This window comes from Microcaecilia unicolor, chromosome 12 (assembly GCF_901765095.1).
Source record: "Microcaecilia unicolor chromosome 12, aMicUni1.1, whole genome shotgun sequence".
NCBI lineage: Eukaryota > Metazoa > Chordata > Amphibia > Gymnophiona > Siphonopidae > Microcaecilia > Microcaecilia unicolor.
In genome coordinates, this window is record NC_044042.1 from 38763634 (window position 1) to 38786790 (window position 23157).

At 41.6% G+C, this 23157-nt stretch overlaps 1 protein-coding gene across 1 annotated transcript in view; it reads right to left on the minus strand.

Moving 5' to 3' along the window:
* Positions 1-22892, minus strand: part of PPP2R1B (protein phosphatase 2 scaffold subunit Abeta) — a 39829-nt gene extending 16937 nt beyond the window's left edge. The window contains exons 1-10 of the mRNA XM_030220747.1: positions 22750-22892; positions 21197-21287; positions 19690-19790; positions 10592-10824; positions 8528-8675; positions 7508-7663; positions 6661-6775; positions 6135-6205; positions 3804-3938; positions 790-963 (exon numbers count right to left, since the gene is read on the minus strand). Of these exons, the coding sequence (XP_030076607.1) occupies positions 790-963; positions 3804-3938; positions 6135-6205; positions 6661-6775; positions 7508-7663; positions 8528-8675; positions 10592-10824; positions 19690-19790; positions 21197-21287; positions 22750-22827 (1302 nt within the window). The 5' untranslated portion in view covers positions 22828-22892. The remainder of the gene's footprint in view (positions 1-789; positions 964-3803; positions 3939-6134; positions 6206-6660; positions 6776-7507; positions 7664-8527; positions 8676-10591; positions 10825-19689; positions 19791-21196; positions 21288-22749) is intronic.
* Between the last annotated feature and the right edge of the window lie 265 nt (positions 22893-23157).

The window sequence follows — 23157 nt, forward strand, 5'->3', positions numbered from 1 at the left end:
GCAGTAAAAATATTCAATGGCATAGTATACTACTTACAATGTCAACACAATACATAATAGAACATTTTCATTGGCAGTGAAGGATATAAGCAACGATGGAAGATATGGATAGGTAAGAGAGTAAGAAGAGTTAGTTAGAAATCTGTTGACTGGTGGCCATCTGAATATCCATATTTCTATGCATTTTAAGAGAAAACAGAGTCCACCACAACAATATTTTGTAAATGTCCAGCTAGCAGATGCAATGTAGTACAACTAGTTATTCAAACACTTACAAATTTTGCCTGTTGTCAGGATCTTGGACCACCTTAGAGATGGAATCAACCAGAAAAGCAGGAATATTTAAAAAAAAAAATCTTTAGTTTTACCAACGTATTTAAGTTTTATTGAGGATGTGTGAATTTGTTGTACGTATTCTGGACTATGTTATACTATATGTAATGTATGCATGATTATGTTAATCCTCTTGCTAATGTTTTTATGAAGTTTTAGTTTTCAACTGCACGAATATTATACATATCAAATGGTAAGCTGCCTAGGGAATTAGTGGGATATAAAATAAGAAAACAGTTATGCTGCACAATTATTGATGAGAGAAAATATTTCTCCACTTCCTGCCTAAGTCATCCATCTTTGAGCTCTCCCCTCCTGTGGCAAGTTTTGTAGAAAACTTTTAGTAAGTCTCATATCACCATTTAAGTTTCAACTGGAACAAAACAAAATCTGTTTGCCTCCAAACCCTACACACTGGGTCCCTCTGAAGCAACAAGATAGCGCATCAACACCTACCAGTTGACCAGCAAGCAAGGGCATGTATTCGATAATAGCCAATCGGACTCGCCACTTGGCATCTTCAGCTAACTCCACTATGGCCGGAAGGAGAGATTGCGATAACTGGCGAATTCCAATCACTTCATTCACGCAGTCCAAGTTTGAGATGATATTCAAGCGTACTTCAGGGCACTGAAACAAAAGAGATGGTTAACTGTCCCTACTTATTTATTGCATTTGTATCCCACTTTTTCCCACCTCTTTGCAGGCTCAATGTGGCTTACAATACATCATGAATGGTGGAGATACAATAGAAAATAGACATTTAGTGTTACAGAAGGATATTGGACAACATGATATTGATATAGCATGATAGTGTAACAAGCAGATATTGTGGGACAGTTTTGGGTATATGTGAAGGAGTTGTGTATATTCATATTGGTTGGTCTTTGTGATATGCCTTGTTAAAAAGACATGGGTCTTCAATATTTTACGAAAGTTCGTTAGTTCATAAATCGTTTTTAAGTTGCACGGTAATGCGTTCCAAAACTGTGTACTCAAGTAAAGTTTGACGCGTGTATTAGTTTGTATTTCAGACCTTTGCAATTAGGGAAGTGTAGGCCAAGGAATGTGCGGGATGATCTTTTGGCATTCCTGGATGGTAGGTCTATCAGGTCTGACATCTCCGTGAATGATTTTGTGAACTAGGGTGCATATTTTGAACGTGATATGTTCTTTAAGTGGGAGCCAGTGTAGTTTTTCTCGTAGGGGTTTAGCGCTTTCATATTTTGTTTTGCCGAATATGAGCCTAGCTGCAGTGTTCTGGGCTGTTTGAAGTTTCTTGAATATTTGCTCTTTGCAGCCGGCGTAGAGTGCGTTGCAGTAGTCCAAATGACTGAGCACCATTGACTGTACCAAGCCACGGAAGACAGTCCTTGGGAAGAAAGGTCTTACTCTTTTTAGTTTCCACATTGAGTGGAACATTTTCTTGGCTGTGTTTTTTGCGTGGCTCTCGAGTGTTAGGTGTCGGTCGATAGTAACTCCGAGAATTTTTAGGGTATCCGAAATTGGAAGGTTCAAATTTGGTGTGTTGATAGCGGTTAACTTGTTCTTGTTATGTTGAGAGGTGAGTATTAGGCATTGGGGTTTTTCTGCATTAAGTTTCAATCGAAATGCATGATATGGAGACTTTGGTTGATGTCGTTAGAAATTTCCTTTAGGTCTTGTTTAAATGGGATGTATATCGTTACGTCGTCTGCGTATATGTATGGGCTGAGGTTTTGGTTTGATAGTAGTTTGGCCAAGGGTATCATCATCAAGTTGAATAAAGTCGGCGAGAGGGGGACTCCGCATTCAGATATCCATGTGGCTGAAGTAGTCGAGTTAGATGTCACTTGATATGATCGTATGGTTAAGAATCCCTTGAACCAATTGAGAATGTTACCTCCGATTCCGAAGTACTCAAGGATGTGTAGTAGTATGCCATGATCAACCATGTCAAAAGCGCTTGACATGTCAAATTGTAGAAGAAGTATGTTCTTTCCAGTTGCAATCGTTTGTTTGAATTTGGTCATGAGAGTAACTAGTACTGTTTCTGTACTGTGGTTAGACCGAAATCTTGACTGGGAGTCATGGAGTATTGAGAATTTATTTAGGTAATTTGTGAGTTGTTTGGTCACCAAATCCACTGGTAATATACAACAAGTCAATACAGATGTTTATGGTTGCAATTATGCCTTTTCTATTCTAGTAATCTTCCACAGTGCTTGAACTTTGTATCAAGGGTGAACAAGAAGATACAGAAAACCGTTCTAATAAAAATCTTCACTGTAGTTAGAGGTTCTGAAGTAGAAGATGCAAATGGCAGATGAAGTTCAATGTTGACAAGTGCAAAGTGATGCATGTGGGTAAGAGGAACCCGAATTATAGCTACGTCTTGCAAGGTTCCGCGTTAGGAGTTACGGATCAAGAAAGGGATCTGGGTGTCGTCGTCGATGATACGCTGAAACCTTCTGCTCAGTGTGCTGCTGCGGCTAGGAAAGCGAATAGAATGTTGGGTGTATTAGGAAGGGTATGGAGTCCAGGTGTGCGGATGTTATAATGCCGTTGTATCGCTCCATGGTGCGACCGCACCTGGAGTATTGTGTTCAGTACTGGTCTCCGTATCTCAAAAAAGATATAGTAGAATTGGAAAAGGTACAGCGAAGGGCGACGAAAATGATAGTGGGGATGGGACGACTTTCTTATGAAGAGAGGCTGAGAAGGCTAGGGCTTTTCAGCTTGGAGAAGAGACGGCTGAGGGGAGATATGATAGAAGTGTATAAAATAATGAGTGGAATGGATCGGGTGGATGTGAAGCGACTGTTCACGCTATCCAAAAATACTAGGACTAGAGGGCATGAGTTGAAGCTACAGTGTGGTAAATTTAAAACGAATCGGAGAAAATTTTTCTTCACCCAACGTGTAATTAGACTCTGGAATTCATTGCCGGAGAACGTGGTACGGGCGGTTAGCTTGACGGAGTTTAAAAAGGGGTTAGATAGATTCCTAAAGGACAAGTCCATAGACCGCTATTAAATGGACTGGAAAAATTCCTCATTTTTAGGTATAACTTGTCTGGAATGTTTTTACGTTTGGGGAGCGTGCCAGGTGCCCTTGACCTGGATTGGCCACTGTCGGTGACAGGATGCTGGGCTAGATGGACCTTTGGTCTTTCCCAGTATGGCACTACTTATGTACACAAAATTCTCAGATGGTAACATACACGTAATTACCAGTATTTGACAATAGATAAAATATGCCAGGCATAGCAAGTGTTATGTGCCTCAAATGTAACGTTGTGATCTATTTGAGAGACCTGGACATTGTTTTGTTTTGGAGTTTTTTTGTGTATTAAGAAGAAATTTGTATTGTATATTTCTTTTTATGTGATTTTATGTATGTTGCTTTTGTAAGCCACCCTGAATAAGGGCGGAATAATAATAATAATAAATCTAAATCCAAAACTGCTTTATTAGAATAGTCAACCCTACCTCATCTTTAAGCTGAGCAAGGAAGAGAGGTAGAAGGTGCTCTATGGTGTTATCTTTTCCCAGTATGGTAGATAATCCCATAATTACTGAAGCCAGGGCAGATTTCACATGCTGGTTTGTGTCAGTTACCAATTCCTAAAACAAAAATGTATTGAAATGATCAAATTGCTTTCCTGATAAATCACAAAAAGACAGCACAGACGAACTTCCAGAGTACCATATGCCGACTTTCTTAAAAATGGAAATTTATGGTTATCACAAGACAAAAACAAAAGAAACTCTTAATAGGAATACATTTTCAAGTAATATTTTATCTTTTCAGACTCATACCTCACCACAGACAGAAAAAAATGTGGCCTTAACTGCTAATTCTTTTCTTGAGTCCTATCGGATCATTCCGGAACAAATGGGTTATATCCCTCAATCAGTGGATGGAGACAAAATTAAGAGCTGTGAGCCCACTATGCAGCTACTCTCTCCAGTATTTCTATAGCAAAAGCAAATGAAGAAAAATTTGTATCCCTAAACCCCCATAAGAAATGGAGGGGGGGGGGGGGGAGGGAAAGAGAAATGGGACTTGATATACTGCCTGAGGTTTTTGCAACTACATTCAAAGTGGTTTACACATATTCAGGTACTTATTTTGTACCAGGGGCACTGGAGCTGCAGTGGGAATCGAACTCAGTTCCCCAGGATCAAAGTCCACTGCACTAACCACTAGGCTACTCCTCCACATATAACTCCCCACTCAAAGGAACCCTGTTGGAGGACTTGATTACTTGCCTTATACAGCAGTATGAACATTTTTCAACAAATATGCCTTTCAGTTCTGTCCTCTCCTTTTTTACCTCCTCACCTACACAGTACTCGATCAATGTGGTGAGTCCAATTTTACTTGACTTCTTTACATTCTTCAGTTTTTATTTTTTTCTGGTGAAGTCAACTAAAGCTGGAGAAATAAGGGGTTCACATTACTGTACTCCCATAAGCATATCAAAGATCAGTTCTATTGCCCACACACTTTTCCCTCCTGCTTTGTTTCATATTAAGCCCTACCATGTGGTTCACCTCAGAGCTTGCTGCTCATCTCCCACTTAGCCAGAACTGATGCACAGTCTCGGACATTTCTCTCAGCCCAGTGAAAACTTGTCATGCTTCTAGGGAGGGAAGAAAGTTACTGGGAGTATCTGCCCTCCCCCCTTATACGGAAAATGAACAGAGCAGATCGTTAACCAGCAAAACGTAAATTTATTAATAGAAAACAAATTGCAATATATGTATACATATATTGCAATTTGTTTTCTATTAATAAATTACGTTCATTTTCCACCTTGGAGTTTGCAGACCGTCTGCCTTTGTGCTTTCTTGGACTCCCCCCTTATACATCAGAGTTCTGAAAACAAAGAACATTATGCAACTGACACATGTATGCCATACAAGAGGAAGCAAGTGATAGTCCATCTCCAGACTAAACACCTAGAGTTAATCTTATATGCTATCTTATCATCAACTAAAGCAAAATTACATCAGGCTATGCCTTTGTACATAAGTACATAAGTAATGCCATATTGGGAAAAGACCAAGGGTCCATCGAGCCCAGCATCTTGTCCACGACAGCGGCCAATCCAGGCCAAGGGCACCTGGCAAGCTTCCCAAACGTACAAACATTCTATACATGTTATTCCTGGGATTTTGGATTTTTCCAAGTCCGTTTAGTAGCGGTTTATGGACTTGTCCTTTAGGAAACTGTCCAACCCCTTTTTAAACTCTGCTAAGCTAACCACCTTCACCACATTTTCCAGCAATGAATTCCAGAGTTTAATTACACATTGGGTGAAGAAAAATTTTCTCCGATTTGTTTTAAATTTACTACACTGTAGTTTAATCGCATGCCCCCTAGTCCTAGTATTTTTGGAAAGCATGAAGACGCTTCACATCCACCTGTTCCACTCCACTCATTATTTTATATACCTCTATCATGTCTCCCCTCAGCCGTCTCTTCTCCAAGCTGAATAGCCCTAGCCTCCTTAGTCTTTCTTCATAGGGAAGTCGTCCCATCCCCGCTATCATTTTAGTCGCCCTTCGCTGCACCTTTGTCTACTGAGACCAGCAGCAGTCTAATACACGCAAAGAGCAACACTTGCATGAATGCACCAACTATCGTCTCTGCACATGCCAATGTCACTTTAACTCTAACTAACCCACTCATTCTGTGTACACGCATTAGATAAAATTAAAAGGTTTCACTCAGAATAAAGAAAAGCGGACCTAGCACAATTAGTTACAATGACCTTGCCGTGTGAGCCACTAATTAACATGCAAAAGTCTTACCTTCACATAGGGTAGAATGTGATTCATAATTAGAGCTTCTCTACCATCTCCTGGCAAGTTCTCACAAAACTCTGAAGAAAAGACAGTGACAAAGTTTTCTTAACACTTGAAACTGAATCTATACAAAAGCAATGTAGAGGCTTCTCTGACTGTTGCTAGAGTCAAGCAATGAAGGGCAAGTTCTAAAGATCCAACTGGACAGGACAGCCCAAGTATTACCCGTATCCAAAAACCAAGCAGTACACAGAACTGAGTGCAAGCGAGGAAAAACAAATATAAAATGAATTGCCCTGTGGTTCTGAAATAAAGTGTGTCTTTGCCTAAAGCACTACAATTAAGATTTAATAATACAAAGAAAAGTACAGTCCATTGTGAATTTTACAGGACAGTCTTTAGCTATGTCTGATATACCTGACCTGATCACTAAATATTCAAAGCAAAGAACATTTTTAACAGACTTCCAGAGCATACTGGAACCAGGAAAAGAAAAAAAAAAAAACCCTTTGACATCACTGCTACCACAAACCTTTCACTTTGTGAGCGCCAGCTGCTCTAACCTCAGCTTCACAGTCTTTAAGAAGATTCTGAAAGGCTGGAACCAAGTCATTTTTGGTGATTTCTGGACCCACTGCTTGCTGAAGCTAAAGAGAATTATAGTTAATTAAATTCAGCTTCTGAAAATAAGACAGATCAGTACATGTATACAATGCCTGACATATCTTATATTTTTGTGGTCTAATGGAGCATAATCTTTCTACATAATAAGGGAACTTTACTCAAACTGCAACTCTTAAATTTAGTTCGACTAAGAAATCCAACTTCGTATCTGAACGGTTCTAGCAACTTTCTCCAATTTCCACCTCAAACGAATAACACCCAATACATAGGTTACAATACCATAAAGCAGTCGTTCCCTAAACAACCACCCCCTCCTTCCTGTTTAATATTCCAGTCATCATAGAGCCACTCCGAGTTCTACAGACCTTTAGGAACTTGACAGGCACCTCATCAGAGGGCCCCGACTTTAAAGTGTGGGGTTTTGAAGAAATGAAAAAGTACACATTTTCAGCTACAGAGCTCTTGATTCATGAGGGAAAGAACATATTAACACATATTTTTAAATACAATTAATAGAAATGGTTCAGAGCAGAACAATATCAAAACCTATGTTGAAGAAAGGAATCCCTTATATGTAGTCTACACTAAATGATCAAGAGGGTAATCCCATCCAAACCAGCCAGAATGGCAAAGCATGCAGACATGTCACTCTATAACGAAAGCAGAACAAGCAACATTTTTGTGTTAAGTTCCACCTGAAACAATACAGCACTGGCCTACTACTCCATCACAACAGGACACACAAGCTCTCATACCTCAGAAAACTTATCAGCCACCATGTAGCGAACACGCCAGGATTTGTCTTCAGTTGCTTGCCGGAGTGTAGGCATCACCAATGCCTCCAAGTCTTCCTCCACAAGTAACTGGGCAATGCTGACGCAGGCTTCCACTGCTAGCAGGCGCACAGAGTCCTGATGGAATCAAAAAGCAAAAACGTGTGCACAGAGTCAAGTTAAACAGGATGAAGACTAGCAGCTTAGTAGCCCACTAGTCCCCTAATTCTATGTATACTGTTCAAAATTGTGCGCACAATTTAACAAGCCAATTAGTGCCAATAATTGGATGCTAGCTATTGGTGCTAACTGGAATTCACATGCGCATCTTTACAGTCATAAGTACATAAGTATTGCCATACTGGGAAAGACCAAGGGTCCATCGAGCCCAGCATCCTGTTTCCAACAGTGGCCAATCCAGGTCACAAATACCCAGCAAGATCCCAAAAATGTACAAAACATTTTATACTGCTTATCCCAGAAATAGTGGATTTTCCCCCAAGTCCATTTAATAACAGTCTATGGACTTTTGCTTTAGGAAGCCGTCCAAACCTTTTTAAAACTCCGCTAAGCTAACCGCCTTTACCACATTCTCTTGCAACGAATGCCAGAGTTTAATTACACATCTTTACAGTCACTATTCTATAAAGATGTGCAAGTAAATTTTTCTGCACATGCAAAAAGGGGCGTGGCCATCTGAGGTGCATGGGAAGGTCAGGGGCATTTTAGAATTTGGGGGGATCCATACCTAATTTAGGCGCAGGGATTTACACCAGGGCTTCACTGGTTTAAATCCTTGCTCCCCAAATTGGGCAAGGATCCCAGCGTTATGAGTTATTCTATAAACAGTGTTCAACTAGGAACACCTTTCATAGAATAGCAGTTAGTACGTATATTTTTGGTGCCCAAATTTGGACACCATTTACAGAATTAAGTGCCATAAGTCCAGACCACATAATATGAAGAAATCTAGTAACAGGGAACAGCTGGAATTCTAGTTACCTGCTCATCTGAAGCCAAGTTGGCAAACAGTGGAATAATGTCATTTTTTACATACTCCAGCTCCAACACCTTGGCAAACTCTCCCAGTTTGGAGGCTGCAGCCCTGCGTACCATGGGAGTATCATCAGAGCATAAGCTGCGGAAGTGTCTATAATTATGCAAAAAATAATCAATTGTTACAGACTTTCTATTTAAAAAGAGGGAAATTTGACCCTTTCCCATTTTCTACCCCCCCCCCCCCCCCCCCCCCACACACACACACACCAAGTATCACCTGCAGATCTTGTGGTACAAAAAGGCATACAGTTGGCAATGGGAATAACCCAAGGAGGTTTAATACGATGGGAGTCGGCATGACATCCCAAAGCTGAAGATGTCACCCCTGCCATCTTGGTACTTCCAAAACAATCAGCTGCTGCTCCATGCTTTCCTTGTTCTTTTATCTGAGTTATAGTTAGAAACATACAGAGTTGTGCAGCGTATGGATGTTGCAGTGAAGTGTGGAAGGTTTGCTGTTCCTGCCTCTCTGCGTTTAAATCAATTCTTCTTCAGCGCAGGAAGTGCACTATATATTAGATACTTATGCATTTAACAGATAATATATTTGGAAACCAGTGTGACTCCTGATGAAGATTATTCAAAACTTGGCCAGTTCCTGCCTCTTTGCATTTGAACTGATTCTTCTTCAACGCAAGAACTGCAGTACATATTGGATACTTACGCATTTAACAGAGAATATATTTGGAAACCAGTGTGACCCCTAAGGTTATCCGATACTTGGCCAGGTTAGGTCTAGTTTCCATTAAAGTTACATTTGAGTGAACTTTTGCTGTCTCGTCCTTCCTTGGATCACTGTTGTATTTGTACTGTCTACTTGAATACTGCAGCGGGTTGTCTTCTGTTTTGTTTCTATTGTTTTGGACTAAACAATTTGGCAGCAAGTCCGCCCTCTGGCTTCAGACCAGATAACGGGCAGATAGGCCCATGCCATCTTTTGTCATTAAACCTCCTTGGAATATCCTTCAAAAGAGTGCTCAACAGATCCAGGCATTCAGTCGCCATGGTGACTAGAAATTACCTACTGGCACATTTTTAGGGGAGAGGTTTGTTTGTTTGTTTTTTTAAACACACACCATCACAAAGAGGAGCTTCCCTGTCTCTGCGCCATGCAGCTCCCTGCAAGTAAGCCACAGAGTGCAGGAACTCAACAAGTTCTGCCTGACCAGTGCAAGACTTCCTGCATCATGCAGCAAAAACTGACTGTAGATAACCAGAAGTTCCTGTTCTGTGGCCAAGAAAAGCAAAGGTGGTCCAACACTGAAGGAGAAATATGGTGCCTGCTTGACTGCCACAAGTAGCACTAGCTGGGGAGGGATTTTGACAGGCTACATGTGGAGGAGTAGCCATCAGGATAGTCATGAACAAGAGTTATGGAGTCGCACCCCTTCAGAGATCAGTTCCAACTAAACTGGAAACAAGAACAGCGAAAGACCTGATAAAAACAGCCACCCTCATGCGTTTCTTAAATTCCTATGTATATTGAAGACAATTTAAAATTATTAACTTTAGATAAACCACTGTATTCAATGTTCCTTTATACAAAAAAACTCCATAGCAATGCGAGTTAAAATTGTTTATATACTGCCTGCAACCCCAAAAGCAATTGAAGCTGTACACATTTGGGTACAGTAACTAATTTTCTGTCCCCAGAAGGCTCACAATCTTGAGTTTGTACCCAAGGCAATGGAGGGTTAAATGACTTGCCCAAGATCATAAGGAGCTGTAGTGGAAATTGAACCAGGCTCCATGGTTCTAACCATCAGGCTACTCCTCCAATCCATGCCATTATTCTTCAGAGGACTGGGAAACACAAAAGTTAAGCTGTGTACAATGTGCACACTTCAAAATGGCCAGGACACCAAAGCCTAAGAAAACTATTTAGAGCAACAACTAAAGTTAATCCTTCATTAGAAGCACCACAAAATCAGTTTTACAAGTGTGATGTCCTTCAATTACCACTATAGCTCATTGCAAACCACACCAGGAAATTATTCAGCTACTTACTGTCTAATCTCAGCTTTGACAGTACTGGAAACCCTAGGGTAGCAAACACTGAAGAGGCCACATGCTGAGGTACGAGAAGTGAACCAGTCACCGCTAGCCAGACGCTTCACCAATGGCACAAAATGTGCCTCCAAGTCAACAGGCGAGTGCTCATGGGAGATCTTCCTCAAGGATTCTACAGCCTTATCTCGAACTACTGTCTCCTCGACAGTTGCCAAGCTCTCCAGAGGTGGCTGTGAGAATAGAAAGAAATAAAAAAGAAAGGAGATTCAGGTAAGCACACAGCTGGGACTTTAAAAAAGGAACATTTAACACCAATCTGAATTCCATTACACAGTAGCCACGTCAATCTAGTTCTGATAAACAATGTATTATGGACAAAGCAGATTGGAGGACTAGCTTTCTGTTTATACTGCCTACCGTTAACCTCACTTAGGTTTCCCACTTAGCAACAATTATGAGGCATTAAATGATACCAATCAATGTTCATCAAGAAAGGAGAAAGTTTGTTGTCCACATTGCTGGAGAGTATGTGGATACTGTAATTACATTTTCAAAACCATAATGACGTTTCCCTTTAGAGTAGACAATCTACATCTGAAGGCAGTGAAAATCCACATGTGAATTTAACAAAAATGCATCCTCATTTCCCCTTCTCCTACTTATTCCTGACCCTGGATGTCCCTCTTTAGCTACAGGTAAAAAGACCAGCCAGAAGGGGACCATTTTTACCCAGTGGAATCAAGCTCAAACTCCTCAGATACCAACTAATTCCTTGTAAAAACCATCCTCTAAATGTATTTGTGATGCATCTAACAAAAATAAATCTCCGTCTTGAAGCATATGTGCACTTAACTGAAGTGTGTATCCACCTGAATTCCACACAAGTCGAATGGACTTCAGAGCTTCTCAAAAATCAGATTATGCCATTAGCTCATTGTTTGTAAACTTTTAGCACTCAAGGATGTAGCACATGTAGCCAAAACTTAGGTAGCGACATCTGTTACCAACCTACATATTAAATCATTAGCTTCTAAATTAACCAGTAACAGAGGCAATGCAAAGTACTGCCAACTACAAGACAGTATTTTGGGCCTCTAACGGCACTCCAATGTGGCAGATGGGGTGAACACAAATGTTCTCGTTTCACAGAAAGAAGAAAAAACCAAGAGCGGAAAGGCTCATGCAGTACCGCATGCTGACTCATCTACTATGTAGGCAGTGCTTGAGGACAGATGCTACTGACGTCAATTAGACCAGAAGCCAAATATAGAAAGAGCAGCATCGTGTTATAAAGATCCATTGGGCAAGTTTTATTTTGACCATACAGAAATAACAACTCTCCAAATACAGTGCATTATTTTCAAATTTGTGTCCTTTCCTTTTGACTTGAGCTGGTTTATAGAAGTTTTATATTTCTGTCCTCTATAACTGTACTTTTGCCTTGTGTTTTAATTATGCTGGATTGACTGCTTAATAAGAACACTATACTTCCAAAACTGTGGCTTTTTAGTTGTTAAATCTTCTTACTGCAGAGGTGATTGAAACTTTAATTGGGCTCCATTCTAATGCCTAGTCAGCCTGTCCTTGGGGGAAGAGATGCTGCTTCCTGCTCCATTGTGCCTGGTGCTTAGTCAGTCTGTCCTTAGGGCTTCCTGATTTGGAACTATTGAAAAGCAGTGCAGGACTAAAGCTAAGCAATTTTAAATTCTTAATTTTCAAATTTGTGTTCTGGATTGTTTGATCTAAGCAATCTTCCTTGTGTGTCCCCCCCTTTCTTAACTGATTTTTACCTCTGATATATGTAGATATATAATTTTTTTTTGTTTTTCAAATAATCTTCCTTTTCTCTTACTTAGAGCTGTACTGGTGTCTAGAAGTTTTATATTTCTATCCTCTGACTTTATAGTCCCTCCCTCCCCACCCACTGTTAGGCTAACTCTCTCTATATAGTAAAACCAAGAGACAATTATCTTAACATAGTACACCTCACATTTAAGTATATCAATGTGTCTTTTCTTCAATGCAATATATGCAGTGCCTTATTCCTAAGACAAACCATCTGGTACCTTAGAGTTTGCCCCATCTTGTGTCCAAATTTTAGCTATGAAAGATGAAATCAACAAACTCAAAAAGGAGTAAGGAGTTGGCTGTAATCAAGGAAGCATCTAGGACTAACCAATTCCAAGTCAACTTACTACTAATAATACTGCCACAGAAAAGGCATAGATGGGTCACAGTAGGCTCAGGTAGATGACAGGTGACACAGAGGTATTCACCCTCCCAACCTTTACCACTGTAAAATTCCTTTGCTATATTGGAGAATTATGATGCTCAGAAAAGAAGTACTGAGGAGAAGCCAGAGGCAAGCATAAGTACATAAGTACATAAGTAGTGCCATACTGGGAAAGACCAAAGGTCCATCTAGCCCAGCATCCTGTCACCGACAGTGGCCAATCCAGGTCAAGGGCACCTGGCACGCTCCCCAAACGTAAAAACATTCCAGACAAGTTATACCTAAAAATGCGGAATTTTTCCAAGTCCATTTAATAGCGGTCTATGGACTTGTCCTTTAGGGATCTATCTAACCCCTTTTTAAACTCCGTCAAGCTAACCGCCCATACCACGTTCTCCGGCAATGAATTCCAGAGTCTAATTACACGTTGGGTGAAGAAAAACTTTCTCCGATTCGTTTTAAATTTACCATACTGTAGCTTCAACTCATGCCCTCTAGTCCTAGTATTTTTGGATAGCGTGAACAGTCGCTTCACATCCACCCGATCCATTCCACTCATTATTTTATACACTTCTATCATATCTCCCCTCAGCCGTCTCTTCTCCAAGCTGAAAAGCCCTAGCCTTCTCAGCCTCTCTTCATAGGAAAGTCGTCCCATCCCCACTATCATTTTCGTCGCCCTTCGCTGTACCTTTTCCAATTCTACTATATCTTTTTTGAGATACGGAGACCAGTACTGAACACAATACTCCAGGTGCGGTCGCACCATGGAGCGATACAACGGCATTATAACATCCGCACACCTGGACTCCATACCCTTCCTAATAACACCCAACATTCTATTTGCTTTCCTAGCCGCAGCAGCACACTGAGCAGAAGGTTTCAGCGTATCATCGACGACGACACCCAGATCCCTTTCTTGATCCGTAACTCCTAACGCGGAACCTTGCAAGACGTAGCTATAATTCGGGTTCCTCTTACCCACATGTTACCCAATGTAACTCAATCTTAAGAGACACCCCAAAATAATGATGGATTGGCCCAAAGCAGAAAATTCTTACCGCTAGGAGACTCCATAATAAGAGGCATTAACTTAGGAACACAATTCAAGGGTCCCAACCTAGTGAAATGCCTTCCAGGATCCCCAAATACCAGAAGTACCAACCAAATACTGAATATGATCTGAAAAGAAAGTAAGGATTCTAATACTGATGTTGTAATACACCTGGGGAAAAATGAACTAGCAAACAGCAAGTCTGGCGCACAGAGAGTGCTCAAGAAGCTTAGGGAGGGGCCCAAGCCTTTGGTTAGGACTGCAGCTTTTTCTGGTTATTCCTACATGTGGCAAGGGAGGAAAAAAAAAAAAACTATGTAAAACAGAAGAGTTGAATAAATCGCTTGAAACTTGGTGTAAAGAAGGTGGTTTCAGTTATATAGGAGTAAGGTTATCATATTTGCTCCCCCCAAAAAGAGGACATATGCTCCACCCCCACCGTCACATACCACCCTGCCCCCCCATCACACACTCTTAACGGTGTCCTATTCTCGCCTCCCCTTACCATACTGCCCTGGTGGTATAGTGACCTCTTCGGGGCAGGAGAGAGGCCCTTTCCTGCCTGGACCACCTGCATGCTGTTCCTTGCTGACTCCGGTCCCGGTGCCGATTCAAAATGGCCACCAAGAGTTGAAGCAGCCTCACGAGGCTTCAACTCTCAGCGGCCATTTTGAATTGGCGCTGGGACCGGATTCAGCAAGGAACAGCATGCTGGCACCGGGGGGGCAGGAAACAGGGCTCTTTCCTGCACCGAAGAGGTCACTAGACCACCAGGGCAGTATAGTAAGGTAAGGGGAGTGGCGGTTAGGACACCACTAGGCCCACCAGCCTGCCCGTTTGTCCGGAAATCCGGACAGGCTGGCAAAACCCGGCCAGTTGCCGGCCATGTCTGGGTAAAAACGGACATATGGTAACCCTACATAGGAGAATGGAGCAGTACATGGCAAAATCATAGGCTGTACTGTAATGATGGGCTAAATCTTTCTGTGACAGGAAAAAGAATCCTTGGGGAGAAATTCAGACAGTATGTTTCTAGACACAAACTAGAGAGGGTGGGGGGTGACAATAGGAAGAAAGGGAATTCAGAGAGTCACCCCCAGCAAAAACATGAAAGCAGTGAGGAAGGTAATGTTAATATATTGAGCAATCTAAGCTCACCTAGCACATGGAAAGCAATGAGCACAAATGCTTGTAGCCTAAATAAAAAGATTCAAGATCTGCAAACCTGATATTTGAAGATGACTTGGATATTATTGCTATTACAGAGGCATGGTTCAATGACTCATGAATGGGATGCAACCATACCGGGTTATAATCTTTTTAGAAACGACAGGAAGGGCTGAAGAGGTGGCGGAGTGGCGCTGTATGTGAAAAATAATATTGAGTGGATGAAATGCAGGGGATCTGGGGAAAGGAAGACACTATATGGATCGCTCTGGAAAGAGAAGACGGAACCTGTATCCGCATGGGTGTTATCTACAGACCTGCAGTAAAAATGGAAAAGCTGACAAGGATCTAATAGATCATATCCATAAGCTTGGTATAAAAGGGTAGGCACTGTTGCTGGGAGATTTCAACTTGACCGATGTGGATTGGAACGTCCCATCAGCAGAATCGGAAAGAACTAGGGAGATCGTGGATGCCTGTCAAAGTGCCTGGTTCAGAAAAATGGTGACGGAACCCATGAGGGAAGGGTCGACGCTGGATCAAGTGCTCATAAATGAAGGCAGTGTTCCCAATGTCCAGGTGGATGCCCATGTAGGCAACAGCAATCATCGCACGATATGGTTTGACTTAAGAGCAAAAGCAGAGTGCAACTGCACAAAACATCTGGATTTCAGATGTGCTGATTTTGGTAAAATGGGAGAATACCTGAAGAAGAAGCTGACAGCATGGGTGAAGTGGAAACGCAGTGGTCTAAGCTAGAAGCTGCTATACATATGGCAACTGATCGTTACAAGGAAAGTAAACAAAAACAAGAGAAACAAAAAGCCTATATGGTTCGCCAAACAGGCAGCTGAAAAAATAAGGGCAAAAGAAGCTTCATTCAAGAAATACAGAAGAACACAACAGAAGGATCACGGAAGAGATTATCAGCTTAAACTCAAAGAAGCCAATGGAGAAATAAGGCTAGCGAAAGTACAGGCAGAAGAAAAAAATGGCTAAAGATGTAAAGAGAGGTGACAAGACCTTTTTCAGATATAATGGGGAAAGGAGAAAAGATAGGAATGGCATTGTAAGACTGAAAGATGTTGAGAATGGCTTTGTGATGAGAATAGAGCAAATGTGCTGAACAAATACTTCTCTTCTCTCTTAACGAAAGAGAACCCTGGAGAAGGACCATGGTTGGTTGCCATAGGGATATCTGGGAATGGAGTGGAAGAAGGTGTTTATAAGCAGTTTGAAAATCTGACAGTGGACAAAGCTTTGGCCACATGGAATACATCCCAGGATACTGAGGGAGCTCGGAGAAGTCCTGGCGTGACAGCTTAAGGATTTATTTAATAGATCTTTAGAGATGGGAGAAGCTCCTCTAGACTGCAGACAAGCTGATGTGACCCCTCTTCACAAAAGCAGGGACAGAGAAGAAGTGGAAGTAAACTACAAGACAGTATGAGGCTTATTTTCAAAGCACTTAGCCTCCCAAAGTTCCATAGAAACCTATGGAACTTAGCCTCCCAAAGTACTTTGAAAATATGCCTCTATGTCTCACGTCAGTGATAGGAAAATAATGGAGAAGCCAACAGATTGCAGGATCTGAGGCAACATGGCATTACTAAAGGAAAATCCTGCCAAACGAATCCGACTGACTTCTTCGACTGGGTGACCAAAGAACCAGATAAAGGACAAGCACTTGATGTAATCTACTTGGATTTCAGCAAAGCCTTTGATACGGTCCCTCACAGAAAGGGGGGAAGGGAAAGGGAAATGGGAGTTGATATACCGCCTTTCTGAGGTTTGTGCAACTACATTCAAAGTGGTTTACATATATTCAGGTACTTATTTTGTACCAGGGGCAATGGAGGGTTAAGTGACTTGCCCAGAGTCACAAGGAGCTGCAGTGGGAATCGAACTCGGTTCCCCAGGATCAAAGTCCACTGCACTAACCACTAGGCTACTCCTCCACTCGTGAATAAGCTGAGAGGGCTGAACTTAGGACCCAAAGTGGTGAAATGGATAGGAAACTGTTGACAGACAGGCAACAGAGGGTGGTGGTACATGGATTCTACTCAAAAGGGAAGTGAGCAGTGGAGTGCCTCAGGGGTCGGTGCTGGGGCTCATTCTGTTTAATATATTTGAGAGAGACATTGCTGGAGGGTTAGAAGAAAAGCATGCGGTTTGCATAGCAAGAAGTACAAAGAGAGACTTGATGACTTCAAAATGTATACCCTGGAGGAAAGGAGAACCGGGGTGATACGATACAGACATTCAAATATTTGAAAGGTATTAATCCGCAAACAAACCTCTTCCAGAAACAGGAAGGTAGTAAAACTAGAGGACATGAATTGAGGTTGAAGGGGAGCCGACTCAGGAATAATGTCAGGAAGTATTTTTTCACCGAGGGTGGTGAATACTTGGAATGCTCTCCTGCGGCAGATGGTGGAGATGAAAACTGTAATGGAATTCAAAAATGTGTGGGATAAATACACAGGAATCCTGTTTAGAAAGAATAGATCCAAAGAAGCTTAGCGGAAACTAGGTGCCCAGATCATGGCATGGCCTGGATAGGCAGGACTGGAGCTTTTCAAGGGCTTTGATGACATCTTCAGAAGTTTTAGAACAAGGACAGTGCCAGGCAGACCTCTGCGGTCTGCGACCTGAAAAAGGAATGAACAAATCAAGATCGGGTATACACATGTTATCACCGCATACATTTAAGAAATGAGTAACTACTCGGGCAGACTAGATGGACTGTACAGGTCTTTCTCTGCCATCATCTACATAAAGAACTTGTCCTGCCAACACACATGGCAAAAGGGTGGAAGAGAAGTCACAGTAGCTGGTCTGGTGGTATTAATAGTGACCTGCCATTAAAGAACATTCAGAACAAAGTCTGGATACACATTTGCAATGTTCTTATATAAAAAAAAAAAAGCTTTAATACAGAGGTTTTGGAAACTGTGTTGACTCTGTGCCTTCTTTAAAACAATTACAAAATGTATGAGAACCTGAATGTAGAAAATTAAGCAGGTGGAAAAACTGCCATTTTAGTGACAATATTAGCTCTGTAAGCAGTTTGCTTTTCTGATTATAACACTGTATAAACGTTTGTGCTGAAGATCAAATATACTTGTCAATACTTTTTTTAAGCCTTTGAAGTGGAACTTTTGGTTTGGTGAAATTATTAAATAAAAAAAATTAAAAAAAAAGAGAGACACTACAGGTAAAAATAATGTGGTTGCCATATCTAGATCCTATTTTTATTGTGGCAGATTCCCATTTTGGTAAAGACATCAAAATGCTACCTCTTGCCTAAGGCAGAACAAGACACTACAAGTTGAAACAGGAAAGCCAGTGTGAGGAGTTAAATAATTATGGAGTTATTTTTCACTAATCTAGCAAGTCTTATGAAATATCCTGAAATTTACTCAAAGGAGCAAAATGTACAAGAAAACCATACAGTGATGTCCTCTGGTTGAGAAGCAAGATTCAGATCTCCTGTCCACAGGAGAAGGACAGGCCTGGGGAAGAAAACTGACACCACTGCTGTAGTGGCCTCTCTCCAACCAATGGACTGGGAAGGATCTCCCAACCCAAAATCAGACACCATCTGGGGGAAGAGGGAATAGAGTACACCACCAAAAGAGAAAACAAAGGTGGATTAAAAAAAATGTAGAAAGCCAAAAAATATGAATTTTACACTAATATACTGAAGCTAGAGGGAAAAAAACCAAGACTTGCCTTAAGATTAACAAACACTAGAAAGCTATTTAAAGCAAAACACTTCTTCAAATTGTCCGACTAAAGCAGTGGCTGGAGCTGGACTTGAGAATCAAACATACATCTTCCATCAAACCAAATCTGAGCTCAAGGTGAGTTACATTCAGGTACAATATGAGAGTAATTTCTCAGCCAAAATGGGGTCACAATCCAAGTGGAGGAGTGGCCTAGTGGTTAGGATGGTGGACTTTGGTCCAGGGGAACTGAGGAACTGAGTTCGATTCCCAGCACAGGCAGCTCCTTGTGACTCTGGGCAAGTCACTTAACCCTCCATTGCCTGCCGCATTGAGCCTGCCATGAGTGGGAAAGCGCGGGGTACAAATGTAATAAAAAATAAAAGCTGCATCTGAGGCAAAAGAGGATGAAGTGATCTGATCAAAGTGTCATTGGAAGAAGATAGATCTGAACCTGGACTTCCCTGGTTTACAACTCATCCAGTGTACCTGAATGTAACTCACCTTGAGCTACTACTGAAAAAGGTGTGAGCAAAATATAAATAAATAAAATAAATTTCTCTAAACCACTAAGTTACTCCCCAATGATCATATTGGAGATAGAGACAAAGGAAGCCCTTCTAGAATTCTTTTTAAAAAATAAAGCCACAGCCACAAACTATATGATCAAGGGAAAACCAACAGCAATGAAAACAATATACTTTGACCCAGACCATCAAAATATACTGAGTTAATTGCTTGTTCATGTAATTAGTCAGTCTCTTGAACATCATATCTACTGTGGATTCTAGAGATCTGTGTGCAGGATTTTAAAAATTCCTGTTAATGCGAGGGCAGTGTGGGCACACTTATAGTTACAGTTACCTAGGGAGTGAACCAGTGAAGAGCAAGTGCTTGGCACATGATCACTTACCAGCAGACAATGGACATATTCAGGACCTCCAACAAGGACAGTGAAGCTTCCCAGCTGCTCAGCAAGAGCCAATAGCACCTCATCTTCATCATATATAGTATCTGAGGGAGGCGAAAAAAACATACATTATCAAAATTTTAAGGGGTCTTTTCACTAAGCTATGGTAGGCCTACCACATGGGTAGTACACAGCAAAACATTACCGCTAGGTACACCCAGGCACCCTGTGGTAGTTTTGTGTTTGCCACGCGGCATTTCCTGCGCCACAAAGTATTTTTCTATTTTCTAGCGCAGGAGCACAGTGTAGGCATGCCTAGCAGTATTACTGCCAGGTTAGTGCACCTTACCACCTTCTAAATAGGTGACAGGTAAGGGCTCAGGTAGTGAACTGCTGCACACCAATATTTATTATTATTACACGGCCATTTACGATTTCCATTTAAAAGAATGGAAATTCTGGCTGCAGTAACAAGTGGCCTCAGCACATGGCAATTTCATGCACCCACATTACTGAAGGCCACTTTTTACTGCAGCTTTGTAAAAGGACCCCTAAGTTTTCTTTAGCTTCAGCATGAGAGTTCGGAAATCACCAAAAATGTCGTAGGTCTGAAGCAGTGGTGATGACCAAGCACGGCAGGAAAACAGAAGAACAATAACCCTTGTAGACACATAGAAGAAACAATCACAACAAGGGTGACAAAGGAAAGGGCAGAAGACTATGTCCAAAATAACACCTTTATTGAAACATCCCGAGACTCGACACGAGTCATGTTTCAGCCCACAAAGGCCTTCCTCAGGAGTCTTTAGTCGGATGTATGTTAACATAAAGCTACGTCTAAAATGATACTGGCAATATTAAATATCTTGCTGCTTTCTTCCAATACACTCTCCGTGGAATGTTTGGACTCTCAGGAGTCTAAAGACTCCTGAGGAAGGCCTTTGTGGGCTGAAACACAACTCGTGTCGAGTCTCTGGGTGTTTCAATAAAAGTTTTATTTTGGACATCGTCTGCTGCCCTTTCCTTTGTCACCCTTGTTGTGACTGTTTCTTCTGGATGACCAAGCACGACCACATTAAAAAAAATAAAATAAAAAAAGATTTGTTTTTTTTTCCTATGGGTATTCACCTTGATTGAGCAGTTACATTAAAAGAATTGGCAATTTTTATCTAATTAATGTTTTTAAGACGTAAAAAAAATCCACAAATATCTGCTCAGTTCTAAACAGTTACCGGTTCTAAAAAGATGGGGCAAAAAAAAAAAAATCCATGTTGTTAACTGGCTTCTTAGTATAGTTCTTGCAGTAGCAGCTTAAAGGCCTAAGCTAACATCCATTGTCCAATATTAATTATTTTGAACATGTGAAGCCTTTAATGATCTAATCTCTGGAAGGCTCACCTTCAAACCATTGCCCAGACACAGGAATTCAGATTAAACAGCAGACTTATCAGTTGGTAAACATGAAACTCCTACATGTTTCAATACAAAAATAAACTGATCTTTACTGTACCAGTAAGGAATGGCAGAAGTTCAGTGCGAGTTCTTTCTACTCCCAGGGCTAATGCGATTGTTGACAACTTTTTGATACTGTTCAGGCGCAGCTAAAGAAAAACAGTTGAGAACAAAATAACACTCAAGTGTATTGGAAAACACTAATTTACCAATCTCACCATTAATGACCAAAAACAGCCTTCCATACGAACAACATATCACTAAACTACAGAAATTTACATTGAGTTAAAAAGAGTTTGATGGGCACAAGTTAGTTTTAGACATGAATGCTAATCCTCTTTCCCAATCCGAGGTGGATAACAACACTCCCATCATTATAATAGTCATTTGACATTTGATCCTTTACAGGTCTGAAGCTCTTGCTAATTGTAATTTTTGCTAAGGTACACCATGCTGGCAATATTTTATATCATTGACCAAAGTGTTGCAGAATAAATTAATGCTGCAGTTTATAACATGAACAGCCCTACATTAACACCCTCAAATGTTACTTATTAAAACCTATCCTTGAAAATGAGAAACAAAAATATTGCAACAAAGTGATTCACTCTGTACGTCATAAGTAATGATACTTCCTTCCTGCCCCACTACCTCCCCTTCATTCTACTAAATGACCAGAATAAATCTAAAATTACTATGTGGCAATATATTTAAATTCACACCTTTCCAATAGCCGCTCACAGTTTGTGCCTGAGGTAATGGTTAGGATAAGTGGCTTCCCCAAGATTACAAGGAGCTGGAGTGGAATTTAAATCTTTGCTTTCTCGTTTCTCAGCCCACTGCTCTAACCACTAAGCTACCTCTCCAGTTTCTATAGATTAAATCTTTTCATCACTATATAGAACTACTAGTCTAAGCCCACTACCTCTTTTCCTTAATACGACTGTGATCAAACTACCCACAGACGTTTCTTTAAAAACCAACCACCAGCCGACTTGATAGACCCATTTCTCTGGCAACAGAGCTTCTGGTTTGGAGATGGCCAAGTGTTTGTCAATCTCATATAAACCAAGGAACAAACTCTGAAGCAAACGCTTAGGACAGCGTTACCACCTTTTAAGTGACTCCCCCAGCATCATTGGGGGGGGGGGGGCATAGGAGCCGGCTCTGTGGGTGTTATGGGTGCTTGAGCACCCCCAATATTGAGAAAATTCCTTTTATGTGTTCAGGGAGGGGTTATTTCCATCGGGCTTAGCACCCCCAATAATTTGGAAAAGTTGGCTCCTATGGTGGTGGGGGGGGGGGGGGAGTTGCAGGGAGTACATAGCCGTAAGGATCCAGAGTGCCGGGACTGGGACACAGGAAACAGAAATCCCCCAAAGCTGGGAAAGAAGAACAAGTAGCAAAGCACCTGCTGAGAGACTATCGTGTAGGCAGCCAGACATGAACAGCTGTGAAGACCCAGAGCTCACGACGCCCCCTCCTTTGGTCGTGAAAAGGGCAGTGATAGTCCGGAAAAGTGAGCTAGAATAATCACTGCCGCCTCCGCCGGCCTGTGCACTCGGGGTGAAATGAGGTAAAGAGACCCCCCCCCCCCCGGAGCCCGCTTACCTGCACGTCCTCGTTGCGCAGCTCGTCGATAAGCACAGCAATGGGGTACAGAGAATCATCTCCATCGGCACCAGCCATCTTCACACCAGACTCAAAGAGAGGAGAGAAAAAAAAGAAAAAGAAACTCCGCCCTCACCCTCCACTTCCTGTTCGGCGCGGTGCGGGGTCTCCTTCACTCAGTGACAGGGGCCGGAACGGAAGCAGAGGAGGCTGCGCTTAGTTGGGCTTGGTACGCGCAGGCGCAGTCACAGATTCCACTCATCCTGGTGTGTGGTCGTGGTGGTGGCGTTGGCACAGGGTGTTTTTGGTTTCTGATTAGGTGACGGGCAGGTTCAGTTCTCTTATGTTTTTGGGCTCTTTTTTTTTCGCCGGGAGTGGGGTTTTATTTTAAACCTTCACTTTTATATT